The 13,518-nt window shown below is 40.2% G+C and overlaps 1 protein-coding gene across 2 annotated transcripts in view; it reads left to right on the plus strand.

The window, feature by feature from the left end:
• PPP2R5E (protein phosphatase 2 regulatory subunit B'epsilon) overlaps window positions 1-13,518 on the plus strand; it is a 78,544-nt gene that overhangs the window by 43,288 nt on the left and 21,738 nt on the right. For both annotated transcript variants that reach the window (XM_074149922.1, XM_074149923.1), the window contains exon 2: window positions 1,758-1,954. In XM_074149922.1, coding sequence (XP_074006023.1) covers window positions 1,758-1,954 — 197 coding nt within the window. The remainder of the gene's footprint in view (window positions 1-1,757; window positions 1,955-13,518) is intronic.

Genomic DNA, 13,518 nt, shown 5'->3' on the forward strand with positions numbered 1-13,518 from the left:
TCCAGAGGTGTTCTCCCACGTAGCTCTTCTTGTTGGGGTTCTGCAGTACCACATCTCTTGCATCTTCTCTGCCACAGATGAATGGGATGCAAATGATACAAAGCGTGGGGTCATGACTATACCACTTTGTGTCCCCGCAATTTCCTTCAGACAAAGGTGTGGTAGAGCTTACCCAAGGCTAATGAATGTGAGATTGGGGTGTGCAGTCTGGTATCAATTAAACTTCACCGAGATCTTGGTGGTTCTTTGTGGGATGCAGTTTGCTAACCTGTTGAATCCTGTCACTACCACAGTGCTGTAAGCAAAAAAAAGGTTGACTAAACCGTTGTGCTTTACCATGTCAGGTGAGAAAGTGTGTAGCATCTTTATTTGTGCTGCAATCCGTATTTATTCTTTTCAGTGTTTAAGCAGTGTAGAGTTGATGTGGAGTGCCATAGGGTCCTTGCATCTCTATCAGTACTTTTTAAAACTATGCAGCTATATACTGTCACCTTGTAATATTCCATAGATCTTTTGAACTTGAAAATAGTAAGTGTTGTGTATGTGGTTTTAATTAAAACAGATTCATGGTACTTTGTCCTTAAAACTTCTGTGTGGTTACTACCAGCTTCCAGTGGTTACCAAGTATTCCTTAACTTGACATACTCATGTCAACAAGAAGTTGTTTCATCTTAGGTTGGCTTTTTACTTGTATGTCCAATTTTTAAGAAATAAACATCAGTTCTTTACTATTAAATTTTTTTTTAGTTGAAATCAGCAAAATTTTTCAATACATGTTATATTGTGGCTTGGAAGGTCATTTGCTGGATTCTGGTGCTGCCAGATGTGCCTTCAAAAAAAAAAAAAAAAGTAGATCAAAGGAAGTGCAGTGCCCTCTAGTCTTAAGGCATACTTTCAGAGTAAAAATACGTATTTAATTCCTGCAACTTTCTCCTATTGTTAGCCTGTTGTGTACGTGAATATCGGATAAGCTAAGCTTTCTGTACACTCTTTTGATGTGCTTGGCAAACTAACAAACCACTAAGAAGTTGACATTTCTTTTATTATTTTACTACATCTTTTATCTGCTGACAATTAAGAAAGCAGAGCAAAAGTAGTACATTCTGCTTACTTTATTGGTCAAGCACATACTGTTATTTTGTGTGAAAATGTTCCTATTAATGCATTTTGTGAGTTCATAGTACAGAAAAAGATCCTCACTGGTTTTCAGTAAAACTGCTTTTGCTATGGAAAGTGTCAACATGGGGGTAATGATTGAATCTGAAACTTGTCTGTAGACTTAGTCTTGCTGTGTATTTATATACCTATTCATGTATATTCATATAGAGTTCTAAGTGACACAGTGTTTTTAGAAATACAAGTTAATCAAGCTTGATCTATTTGACAGTTCCTCCATCCTTCTTTGGAGCATAAGTTAATGGTGGGGAAGGTCAGTCTCTGGCAAAAGCGGTGGTATACTGTGGAATCAAGTCTTGAATGCTGTTGTATTTGCATTCTCCACTTCAGCTTGGACTTCTTTTGGTGAATGTTATTTTCTTAATAGCAGGTGATGATTCAATTCCTTCTACAATGTGTTGTTCAAGATCCCAAACACAAAATAGTAATACAGTTTCTATAAGGGGTTCGTTTGTTCATCTGAGCGCTGTTTTGCAAATACTGTATGAATGTTGCTTTCCTTTGAAATTGATCTTCAAAAAGAAATCTGTTTTGTATAATAAGATGCCAGACTCACAAAGATTTCCTTTCTTGTTTCATAGACGTTCCATCTTCAGAGCAGCCTGAACTGTTCCTAAAGAAACTTCAACAGTGCTGTGTCATTTTTGACTTCATGGACACGCTTTCAGACCTTAAAATGAAAGAATACAAGCGCTCCACTCTTAATGAACTGGTGGACTACATTACAATAAGCAGAGGCTGTTTGACAGAGCAGACTTACCCTGAAGTAGTTAGAATGGTGAGTTCCTTCTTTCTCATGGTCTCTTTAAATCCACTTGCAATTCCAGTTACGCATTGTGGGCGAAATTGAACCCAGGAGTAGGTGGATTAAATGAGGCCTGTGGTTTGTATTTTCTACTAGACATCACTTGAGAATAAATCTCCAAAGACAAAAATATCATTTTTTTTTTATATGCTTAATTAAAGTCATGTAGATGATGGTGGTGATTATAGTGTCACAAATGTATGAAAGGAAACCTGGATTGTTTCCTGGTGGAGAAAGGCAGCAGCCATAAAATCAGAGTCCTTTACGCTTCCCCCCACCTACTCCCTCTCCCTACCAGTATAAATAATGGAATAATTTTTGCAAGTTTCTTATCTTTCTTTGAACTTTATCCAAGCTTTTAAGCATGTACTTTAGGCGGAGATAGCTTAAAGTATGCATGGATAATGATTTTTAAATAATAAATGCTAAAAATGTTGTATAGGATCAGTGCGAAGATTTCCTGGTTGTGTTATGTGGATTCAGAGCAGCTGCTGTTAAGCAGGATTACTCAACAATAAAGCCATACCTTGTATATATAAATTGTCAAATCATAGTGTTTTCAGTGTAAAAATGGAAACAGTACCAGATTCTATATGGTGAGGAATGTGCATTGTGATTTGCAAAATCAGTCACTCCTTTAAAATGTTTATTATGTACTGGCATCTGGAACCCTTATAACCTGTTATCTAAAGGAGAAAGCAATTAGTAAAATACAGATTTGATGATGTTGGTTTCCTAATGGTACTGTATGATAATGGAACCCACTGGCTATGTGCTGTAAGAAGAAAAACATGAGTAGATTTTACATCGCATTATATATGCTCCTTATTTCTTTTCTGACACACAGATACACGCTGTGTTGCTTGTCTGTAATATTTAAAAATAGCTGTAAATTGTGAGACAGAATCATCGAGCAGTTAATAGTGAAGAAAACCACCAGAATTAAGGGTGTATGGAAAAATCTTAATATGGCTTCTTTGTGTGTATGCATTGTCTGTCAGAAAGCCTATAATTATGTGATCAGATTCTTCCCCTTCTCCCCCACCCTCCCTTTCTCCCTCCTGTACTGGACTCTGAATGAACAGCTTTTCAGTCTGCTGTGTTGTTGCTTGTTCAGGATGTGGTCTAATGCACCATTCAAATCCCAGTCGGAATACAGAATTACTAGCTCTTTGCCGAGTTCTTTTGCTGGTGCCGCACTGTAGTATCGAAATGGTTTGCAAATGTTAATCTGCCTTGTACCCTTTTGAGATGAACAAATTATATCATACTCTTTGTATAAACAGGACAGTGGTGCACAGGTAACGTCAGTAAAATTGGTTGCTTTTTCTGTGTGTAGAAGACACCTCCAAACTCACCTCCTGGGAGAATCTGGCTGGGTTTGTCATTTTATTTTTTTAGTGTTTCTGTTATTGAGGTTGTAGTCTTACATTGACTTTGGTTATGGTTTTTTACTGTGGCAATGTTTGTAGAGTAACGACTCTGCAAGTTAGTGTTGTCTTAGGTTGGGCCCCAAGAAACAAGAAGAATTTGATCTATAACTGCTCATAAAATTCAATTTGAATCATAGATCATAACCTATGAAACAATCAATTTAAACTGTAGAAGAGATGCAAACCCTGTTTACTGGCATGTCCTGCTGTCCCTGCAGTCACTTACGTTGATTCACAGAACTGGTTTTATCTTAAGGGACTGATTGCCTAAATAGTTAGAAAAGCTTGGTTTTAAATACTTAGATATAGTCTATAACTACAATATGAAGGAGCCACCGGAAGTAAAGATATAGGATGAATTTTTCCAGTGGATATCACAGATATTTATTTGCTAACGGAGCTTCAGGAACTCCAATTTCAGCTTAGCTCATTTTTGGTGGAAAACAGTTGTCTTCTTTTCTCCAGTATTCCCTGTATCCTTTCATTGCATCGTGCCCTTCTTCATCTTACTTTCTTCTGCCTTGTGGTTGAGCTCCAGTACTGAACTCGACCTGTGTTTTCTCTTCAGTGCCAAGGTACCTAAGCAGGGGAAGACTAAGAATGTTCTCAAGTCCTATATCTGGCTACTCAGTGGTTCCTGACTGCCCAAACCTGGATTTTTTTAAATAAAAAGACACATAAGTAATTAGGGAAGATTTTGGACATATTTTTTCCTGGAGACTTTCCTGAGAAAGTTGTAATATTTACATTTTGTGGGAAATTCTAGCCTACAACAGACCCCTGTGCAGTGCTGACAGTGTAAGCCCTTAGAAAGTTTCAAAATTGGAAAGCTGGTGTACCCTAATTGTGCCTGTTGGAACCAGCAGTGTGCTTGGTGGATGCGCTCTTGGGAAAAAAAACTTTGGTGGTAGAATTCCCATGTGAGCAGGATGCTGTGCTCTGCTATTGAATTTATGCGAGTGAATCCATGGCAAATGCATGAATGATTTTTGTTGATCGTCCCGGTGAATGCTAATGTGGTGTTTCTACAAAACCACATCATCAGGCCCTTTGTGCGTTGCAGGTATTTTGTATTTTACAGGTAGGCCATGTGGTAAAAGTCCTATTTTTCCTCCTGGTCTTTGCCTATAAAAGCAAGACATCTCCATCGCTTTGAGTGCAGGTATACAGGCCCTAGAGGGGAAAGTTAGGAGTCTTAAAATTATATAAAATAAGTTTTCAGCACATAGTGCTTGGTCATTGCTTTGTCACTTTGTGCTGAAGCATCACGTTTGATGTATCTTGTTCTTTGCAGTAAGTGTATGTTTGTGTTTCACACAGAATCATGCTCATAATCCTATGCCGAGACAGACTTAACTCTACCCAGTTGGCTTCATGAGTGCAACTGCCACCTTTTCCTGCTTTTGAGGATTTTTATGTAGGTCTCCAACTGTGTTCACAAAGCAGCTGTCAAGTTGACAATCTCTGACCTGTCATGATAGTGAAGAAAACAGCAGTATCTATGTCCTGACCGAATTAGCGTCCCCATGGACTGCCTGCCACAGTTGTCACCGGAGCACATGATTGAAAGACCAGTATGTTAAAACTGGTCAAAATGGTGCAGAAGTGTTTTTTGTCTCTTAGAATCATAGAATCGTCTAGGTTAGAAGGGACCTTTAAGATCATCTGGTCCAACCATCAACCTAACTCTGATAAAAAAAAAAAAAAGAAAACCATACAAAAAAACCCCACACATCACTAAACCATGTCTCTAAGCACTACATCAACCCGTCTTTTGAAAACCTCCAGGGATGGTGCCTCAACCACTTTGCTGGGCAGCCCATTCCAAGGCTTAATAACCCTTTCAGTGTAAAAATTTTTCCTAATATCCAATCTGAACCTCCCCTGGGGCAACTTGAGGCCATTTCCTCTTGTCCCATCGCCTGTGACTTCGGAGAAGAGACCGACCACCCCTGGCTACACCCTCCTTTCAGGGAGTTGTAGAGAGCGAGAAGGTCTCCCCTCAGCCTCCTCTTCTCCAGGCTGAACACCCCCAGCTCCCTCAGCCTCTCCTCATAAGACTTGTTCTCCAGACCCCTCACCAGCTCCGTTGCCCTTCTCTGGACGCGCTCCAGCCCCTCAATATCTTTTTTGTGGTGAGGGGCCCAAAACTGGACACAGCACTCGAGGTGGGGCCTCACCAGTGCCCAGTACAGGGGGACGGTCACCTCCTGAGTCCTACTCACCACGCTGTTCCTGACACAGGCCAGGATGCTGGTGGCCTTCTTGGCCACTTCTTGGCCTTCTGGGCACACTGCTGGCTCATGTTCAGCCGACAGTCGACCAACACCCCCAGGTCCTTTTCTGCCAGGCAGCTCCCCAGCCACCAGACCTTCTTTGGGATGTCTCCTCCCCGTTATGTTTAGTGTTTATGGATCCAGGATTTAATATTTTCCACTTGGCCCTTTGGGCTACTGTGATTTGGAGGTGAAGCGAAGTATTCCAAAGAGGGAAAAAAGAAAAGCTGTTTTGTAAGTTTGGGCATCATTTAAAACCAGAAAAAAAGGTGCAGCAGTCTGAAGCTGATACTTAAAAAGTTGCTGATATTTATAGAGAAGGATTAACGGCTAAAATGCTTTTGTAAATCTAAAATGTCCAAAAAAAGTGATACCTGTTAAAGAGCTTTTTTTTTGTTTTAAAGTTTTATGACGTACATGCGGATTAAAGTTCTCTGTTCGTGACCCAAAAGGAGTTTGGCTTTATAGGTGCTAGGACAGAAAAAGGTTGCCAGTAAAATTCTTCAGAAACTCTTGGTATTTTTAATTACTTCTAAAATGTGGTGGTGTTGTGATGTAAGAGTTTGAAAAACAGTCATTTGTGTAGCCAGCGTAACAACTCCTGGCTGTTTTTACTGCCACTCATCCTAAATTCATGCCATTAAAACCTTAATCCCCAATCATAATATCACATATTTTCATCTCGTTCTCTTGAGCATATGATGTGTTGCTGTGTAGAGCTAAATGTGAAATCACGTGGCTATTTGTCAAGCCCGCTTCTTTAAACCACTCTCTTTAGCTTGATATATACAGAAGCATTTGGCATGTTATTGGTTATTTAAAAAAAAAAAAAAAAAAAAATTGGATTTACTAATGGCCACCAAAGCAAGCCCGCAGTCACCTCGTCATCGTCATCAATGTCAGTTGATGGGAAGAGAGCGGTTGGGATTTGTGTTAATGTCCATAAGCTGGACAGATTTATTCAGGAGGGTATTGCTCGGTGTGCTTCCCCTGCAGCGGGATGTGTTGTTCGGAAGGGCATATGACATCCTTTAGAATAGGCCAGTTTTAGGAAAAAAAGGCCCTTGCCAATTAAACTACGCTCTGCTCAGAAGGAAATGCCAGTAATATGGCTTTATGAGCCAATAATTGGACATTTAATCTAAAATTTGTTCCTGTCTGAGCAAAATGGGGAAACTTAAACTAATGATGCTGATATTCCTGGTAGATTAAGCAGTAGTAGTTGAATGAAATGAATGTTTGTTATTATCCGTTGTATCCTAAAGGGTATATGTAGTAGAGCTTTTTGTGTTTTCTGGGTATTAAGACATAGACTGAGGAAACTGATTTCTTTAATTTAAAAAATTGGATGAGAAAAATTGACAAGCTGTTAAACTGAGAAGTCTGGATGAAGCTCTTTGTTGGTGGGCAACATCATGATGTTTATGCAACATCATGGATGGTTGCCAGCTGATAAGGGATGGCTAATGAAACTTAATTTCGAGATACGCCTTTTAGAATGAAATAGTATTACTTTGTTCTCCTCTCTTGTAAGTGAAGAAATGCCTTTGGCTTCCTGTTGTCGTGTTTATCTTTTCTGTAATGACGAATCAAGTTAAATCAGAGTGTAACTTCTACAGCCAAAATGAAACATCATATTAAATGTCTTGTGGCTAAGAAGCTGTGTTGAGCAACAGAGTGAAAGAGACTTGGGTAAATGAATATCCAAATAAATACCAAAAATTGCATTTGAAAGGTCAGATTCTGATATTTTTTTTCTTTCTTCTTTCTACTGACAAATCTCAAGGGATTGCATTCCTTTTTCTTCAGGTTTGTGAGGGCAGAGTCTCATCAGGAGTTTGTTTGCTACAGACCTTTTAAACATAAAGAATGTCTTGTTTAAGCCATGAATTTTTTAGCATGTTAAAGAACCTATTTTTAGGACATTTGCTAGCTGTTAGACTTTATAGGCTTTATGAATTTCTTATTTTCTATAGCTTTAGCTATAGCTTATGACTAAGTATGCCACCCTGCTTGCGAAATGTTCATCCTGTTTAGGGTTTTCTGTGTTAAAATGTTCTTGGATAGAGATTTTTATGCAAGTGTCCCTATATTCAGTCTTACCTTTTTGATTTAGCAAAAACCCTGTGCATATGTTCCTGTTGATTCTTGTATTATAGATATAAATATATAACACTGAATGTCATTTTGAATTTGAGGAATAAATGAAATCATATACTCTTACAAGAATTGACAAATAATGTCTCTTCTGAATTTTATTTAACTTCGGGAATTCTGTAAAATATTAGGAATTAATCTTAACTTGAATCAGTACAAGTTCAACCACAGTTTTGAAACCATCTGAAATGCTGAAAGGAAGATGCAGTGTCCTTTGACACCACCACCCCTCACCCCCAAAATGGACTTTGATTAAAAATTGTCATGTACGTGCAGCCATGATGGAACAAGTATGCTATCAAAGTTTAAAAAAAAATATATAAAAGTCACATTGTATTTTAAATTTTGTTCTCGTTTCTTTAGTATGAATCAATTTAGAGTTATCAATGCTGTAGAAGCAAGAAAAGAATTTAACTTTGGTTTCTTAGAGGCATTATTTCTGAATTCCTCTGTTAGATGCTTCTTATTATTCACATTCTTTATACACCTTGTTTGTACAAAACCCACAATGCTTATTAACAGAAGAGGCTCCAATGTTCTGTACTCCTCTCAAAAAATCAGTTGGAGGCAGCTCCTCTTGCAGTAGTTGTCCCTAATAATTTTTCCCGACAGTATGTAATTACATTTACCCATATCCATTATTCCTCCTGTTGGTTACGTGGGCCTTTCATTCGTCAGACTTTATCTGCATAATAGTACAGTGACTCTAAAGCAAAGAAATAAACTGGGAAAACGTATTTTTTACAAGAAGTATTTGTGTTGACTGCAGGTTTTTTTGTTTTTTGTTTTTTTTTAAAAGGAGTGTACATCCCGCCGCCCCCCATTTTGGCTGTGTCATCTTCTGAAATACCCTTCAAGCATTATGTCTGTAAATACGCATAATGTGAATCTTCTGGGGGACTGTTTTCTTGGGGTTTGAATTTTTTGTTTTATTCTTCAGTATGGAGCCCGAGACAGTATGAGTTTTGTAATGCTGTCTAGAGTTCAAGTTCATGTATTGGCAGGCTTTCACTTGATCCGATGCCTGCTCTAGAGATGAGAGGCTCTTTCTGCTGGTATTGTGCTTTAATTTGTCCAAGATACTTGAGTTACTGCTATACTGCCATGATTTTTTTTTTTAGATTGTATTGTATAGAATTAGCTGGGCGCACATTAAATAAATACCTGTTCCACTGGATCATCTCAAAACATAGTTCCATGGAGATAGCGATGAACAGGGTTCTTAGCAATAGGGTACCCTGTTGTGGTTCAGGTCTAGGGGACCTAAAATCATGGAATCATAGAATTGTCTAGGCTGGAAGGGACCTTGGAGATCATTTAGTCCAACCGTCAACCTAACTCTGATAAAAAAAAAAAAAAAAAAAAGACAAAACAACAACCCATCACTAAACCATGTCACTGAGCACTTTGTCAACCGATCTTTTAAATACCTCCAGGGATGGTGCCTCAATCACTTCCCTGGGCAGCCCATTCCAAGGCTTAATAACCCTTTCAGTGTAAAAATTTTTCCTAATATCCAATCTGAACCTCCCCTGGGGCAACTTGAGGCCGTTTCCTCTTGTCCCATCGCCTGTGACTTGGGAGAAAAGACCGACACCCCTGTGGCTACACCCTCCTTTCAGGGAGTTGTAGAGGGCAATAAGGGGAATGTCAGAGCTCCGGTTTCTGGCAGTGAGAAGGTGTTACCCCGGGGGGCTGCCTGGGGATGGGGCTGTGCTCCCAGTTCTGACTCATGGTAAGATTGTGGTCTGGAAGCAGATCTCCCATTTGTTCTCACACCATTTCGATGCTTCTGAAGTCTTAGGGTTTATAAATTCGGTTCCTTTTGGACAAAATGTCTACCCCAGGAGCGTACCTAATTCTTTCCAACTTGCTAATGGGCTTCAGTGCAAGAGATCACTAGAAGGGAACTCCTCTCTCCAAACATACATGGTGTGGACATTGCAGCTGAGCACTACCCCTTTTGCCTTCAAACTTTCTCCTGTTGCCCTTCTCTGCCAACGGGAGCATGGCCTAACGATCTCAATTTTGCTGCTTGCTCATATGTATTTTATGGAAGCCTCCACCACCGCTGAAGTGGGTGATGGTAAGCTAAGAAGTTTAGGAGCCCTGATCAAGAGCTAAATTCTTGCAGGTTATTGATGGAATTTTTAGAAGACTTAAAGGTCAGAAAAGATGAGAAAAGCCTAATTTCCATCCGTCCTGTGATCTGGATTGTTGACTGTGTTCACAGTCCAACATAGTTCATTTTAATGCAGTCAAGTCAAATGTAGTGCTGCCGGGGAAAAAGAAGGCATATAATGTTGAGCCCTGAAAGACTGTATTCATGCAAGCAGTGGTGCAGAAAAGGACCCGAGCATTGTACCTTGACTGTCTTCATAGGAGTTTCTGATACAGGGCAATGTTCAAATAAGTGAACGTTGATAAATTCAAAAGGCAACGTGCAGAAGAAAAGGGGGAGATGGTCTGGCTTTTTAAACTTGCCCCAGTACACTTCTGCCCAGGTGAGAGCTCAAGGTAAGGAAGCAAAAATAATCACAGGATTAAAAACAAACAAAGAAACCAACAGTTGCCTGGGTTCAGAAACTCTTGTCTTTCCATTTAGCAACACAGAGGTTGAGAGGTGTCATATCTATATAAAAATACCTATATATAGATAGGTACATACTGCCTATGCAAATATATATACAGATTTAGAAGAGATCTGGTGGTTTAATGAGTACCATCAGGGAATCAGGCAGATTCAACTTTGAAATCAGAAGCAGTGCTGTACTTAAATTAGCAGTAAAACTTTAGGAGAGGAGAGCTGGTGGAATCACTTATAATCTTTGAAGATAAAATCGGATATTTCTTTTTGTGAGATTTACTTTAGTCAAACTTCTGGGAACAATTCAATGGGTTATATAGAGAGATGATGGCTGAGTGACTGCAGTAGTCATTTCAGGCTCTAAAATATGTAAAGCCATAAACAATATTAAGAAAACCACATACGCAGATGTATTTCAGAAGGAGAAGCACAGTGTCTGTTCTAGGGGCCATTATTGTCTCCCAGGTAGCACGGCTTCATGTTATGGCTTAATTGCATTTTAATGCTACTGTATGTTGTTAATATGCAGGTAGTTTAAGTATTGTGTATACGTTATTGTGTATACATTGATACTGGGTTTCAATTTCATATGTACATGGGGTTTATTCAGATGGTTCCTCGTACCGGTAATAGAAGAGCAGGTGTTCCCTGTGAGCTAATTCTGTATCCCCTTAGCCTGTTTTTATATATAGCTAAAGTATTAAGCACCCCTGCGTGTATGTTTGTTTTCATTTCAGGCTCCATTTGGGAAAACTATTACTGATAAAAATCTTTGTTTCAAACAGCACAGAGTAGGAGTGCTGGGCTGAAATTGAATTGGTGAACGTTTCTTTACAGCGTTGTCATTTTTATAGGGCTCCACTGAGGGACAAAGAGAGGACTTCTCAAAATATTTATTCCTGACCTCAGACTTAAGCCTCTTAGTACTTTCTCTTCTAAAAAGTTATTTCAATCATAAATGTGGCGATAAAATCAGAACTTTCTTGAAGTTTGTTACTTTAAACTGTATGTACGTAGTTTCGTAGTTCTGGATTGCCAGGTACCAGTCTTCAGATCTGTTCAGAACTTGCAGCTCATTCATAGAACCATAGAATCATTCAGGTTGGAAAAGACCCTTGGGATCATTGAGTCCAACCATCTACCCTACTCTACAAAGTTCTCCCCTACACCATATCCCCCAACACCACATCTAAGCGACTCTTAAACTCATCCAAGGATGGTGACTCAACCACCTCCCTGGTTCCAGTGTCTGACCACTCTTTCTGTGAAGAATTTCTTCCTAATGTCCAGTCTAAACCTACCCTATTGCAGCTTGAATCCATTCCCTCTTGTTCTATCGCTAATTACCTGTGAGAAGAGACCAGCACCAACCTCTCTACAATGTCCTTTCAAGTAGTTATAGAGAGTGATGAGGTCTCCCCCCAGCCTCCTCTTCCTGAAACTGAACAGTCCCAGCTCCTTCAATCACTCTTCATAAGCTTTATTCTCCAGGCCCTTCACCAGCTTCGTTGCCCTCCTCTGCACCGGCTCCAGCACCTCAATATCTCTCTTGTATTGAGGTGCCCAAAACTGGACACAATACTCGAGGTGTGGCCTCACCAGTGCTGAGTACAGGGGGACAATCACCTCCCTACTTCTGCTGGTCACACTATTTCTAATACAAGCCAGGATGCCATTGGCTTTCTTGGCCACCTGGGCACACTGCTGGCTCATATTCAGCCACTTGTCAGTCAGAACCCCCAGGTCGTTTTCCACCAGGCAGCTCCAGCCGCACTTCCCCAAGCCTGTACTGATGCTTGGGGTTGGTGTGGCCCAAGTGCAGGACCTGACACTTAGTCTTATTGAAGTTCATACCATTAATGTTGGCCCATCGATCCAACCTATCTAAGTCTCTCTGTAGAGCCTCCCTGTCCTCACGCAGATCAACGCTCCCGCTTAACTTGGTGTCATCTGCAAACTTACAGATGATACACTCTATGTCATTATCAAGATCGTCAATGAAGATGTTAAACAGAAATGGTCCCAGCACTGAGCCCTGGGGAACACCACTTGTGACCGGTCACCAGCCGGATTTAACTCCATTGAGCACCACTCTTTGGGACCGTTCAGACAGCCAGTGCTTGATCCAGCACTGATCCCAGATTCTTTGTGGGAGTATCAGAGCAGCCCTCCCTAGGCTTCTTTTTTTTTTTTTTTTTTTTTTCAATGAATCAACGGTGACTTTTAATTGCCTGGAAAAGTTTTTTTTTTTTTATTGCTTCTAGTTGGAGTTGTGCCTGACTGACACGGAGCCTCGAGATGTCTGGGCATCTCCAATTTAAAAATCTGTCATTTCAGCATTTCCAGCTTGATCATTGAAAATTTTAGGCTTAATGCTGATGGGTAGATTTTACTGATTTGTTAAACTGGTCTCTTCTGGCACCCAGGTGTTCAAATTCTGCATAGCGAGGGAGCAGTGATGTGCTTTTCTACACCCAGTTTGGTGCCTGGTTCTGAAAGGGACAGTTGTGAAGGACAGCGTGCAGGTGTCTTTGAGGACATCGTAGGGCAGATCTGTCAGGATACAACTTTCTAGAACACTAGAGTTTTGGAGTTCTTTACAACAATATCATCTGGGCTTGGAGGCGTTCCTAATCAGTGGAAAACCGAAGTCAGTATTGATCTCTAGTCATTCGTGTTTGCTCTGGGAGAGGAATCATCAGGGACTGTAGACGCAGGCTGGCAGGGCTGGCCTTTGGCTGGATGGTCCAACAGAGATCAGAAGAGAAGTGATTCAGCTGAAGGAATTCTGGCACGATGCTTGAGCCCAGGGATAAATACTGAATAGCTACTTTATGCCTATCTGAGAAAAATGATTCTTTCTGTATTTGCTGTAGCGTATTCCCGTCTTTGTGTGGTGGCTGTCAAAGTCTCTAATGTACAGCTGGGCAGTTCATGCATGGAAGAACTTGTTGCCTTCAGTACTCCCTTAGAGGCTTATAAACCTGAGCCACCCAGAGGCTACTGATTTAGATAAGCATGCTATAAATTGTCACCACATGTAAATGAGCTATCATGCTGTGTTGTGGTGATTAATGTAACTGT

This window comes from Numenius arquata, chromosome 6 (assembly GCF_964106895.1).
Source record: "Numenius arquata chromosome 6, bNumArq3.hap1.1, whole genome shotgun sequence".
Lineage (NCBI taxonomy): Eukaryota > Metazoa > Chordata > Aves > Charadriiformes > Scolopacidae > Numenius > Numenius arquata.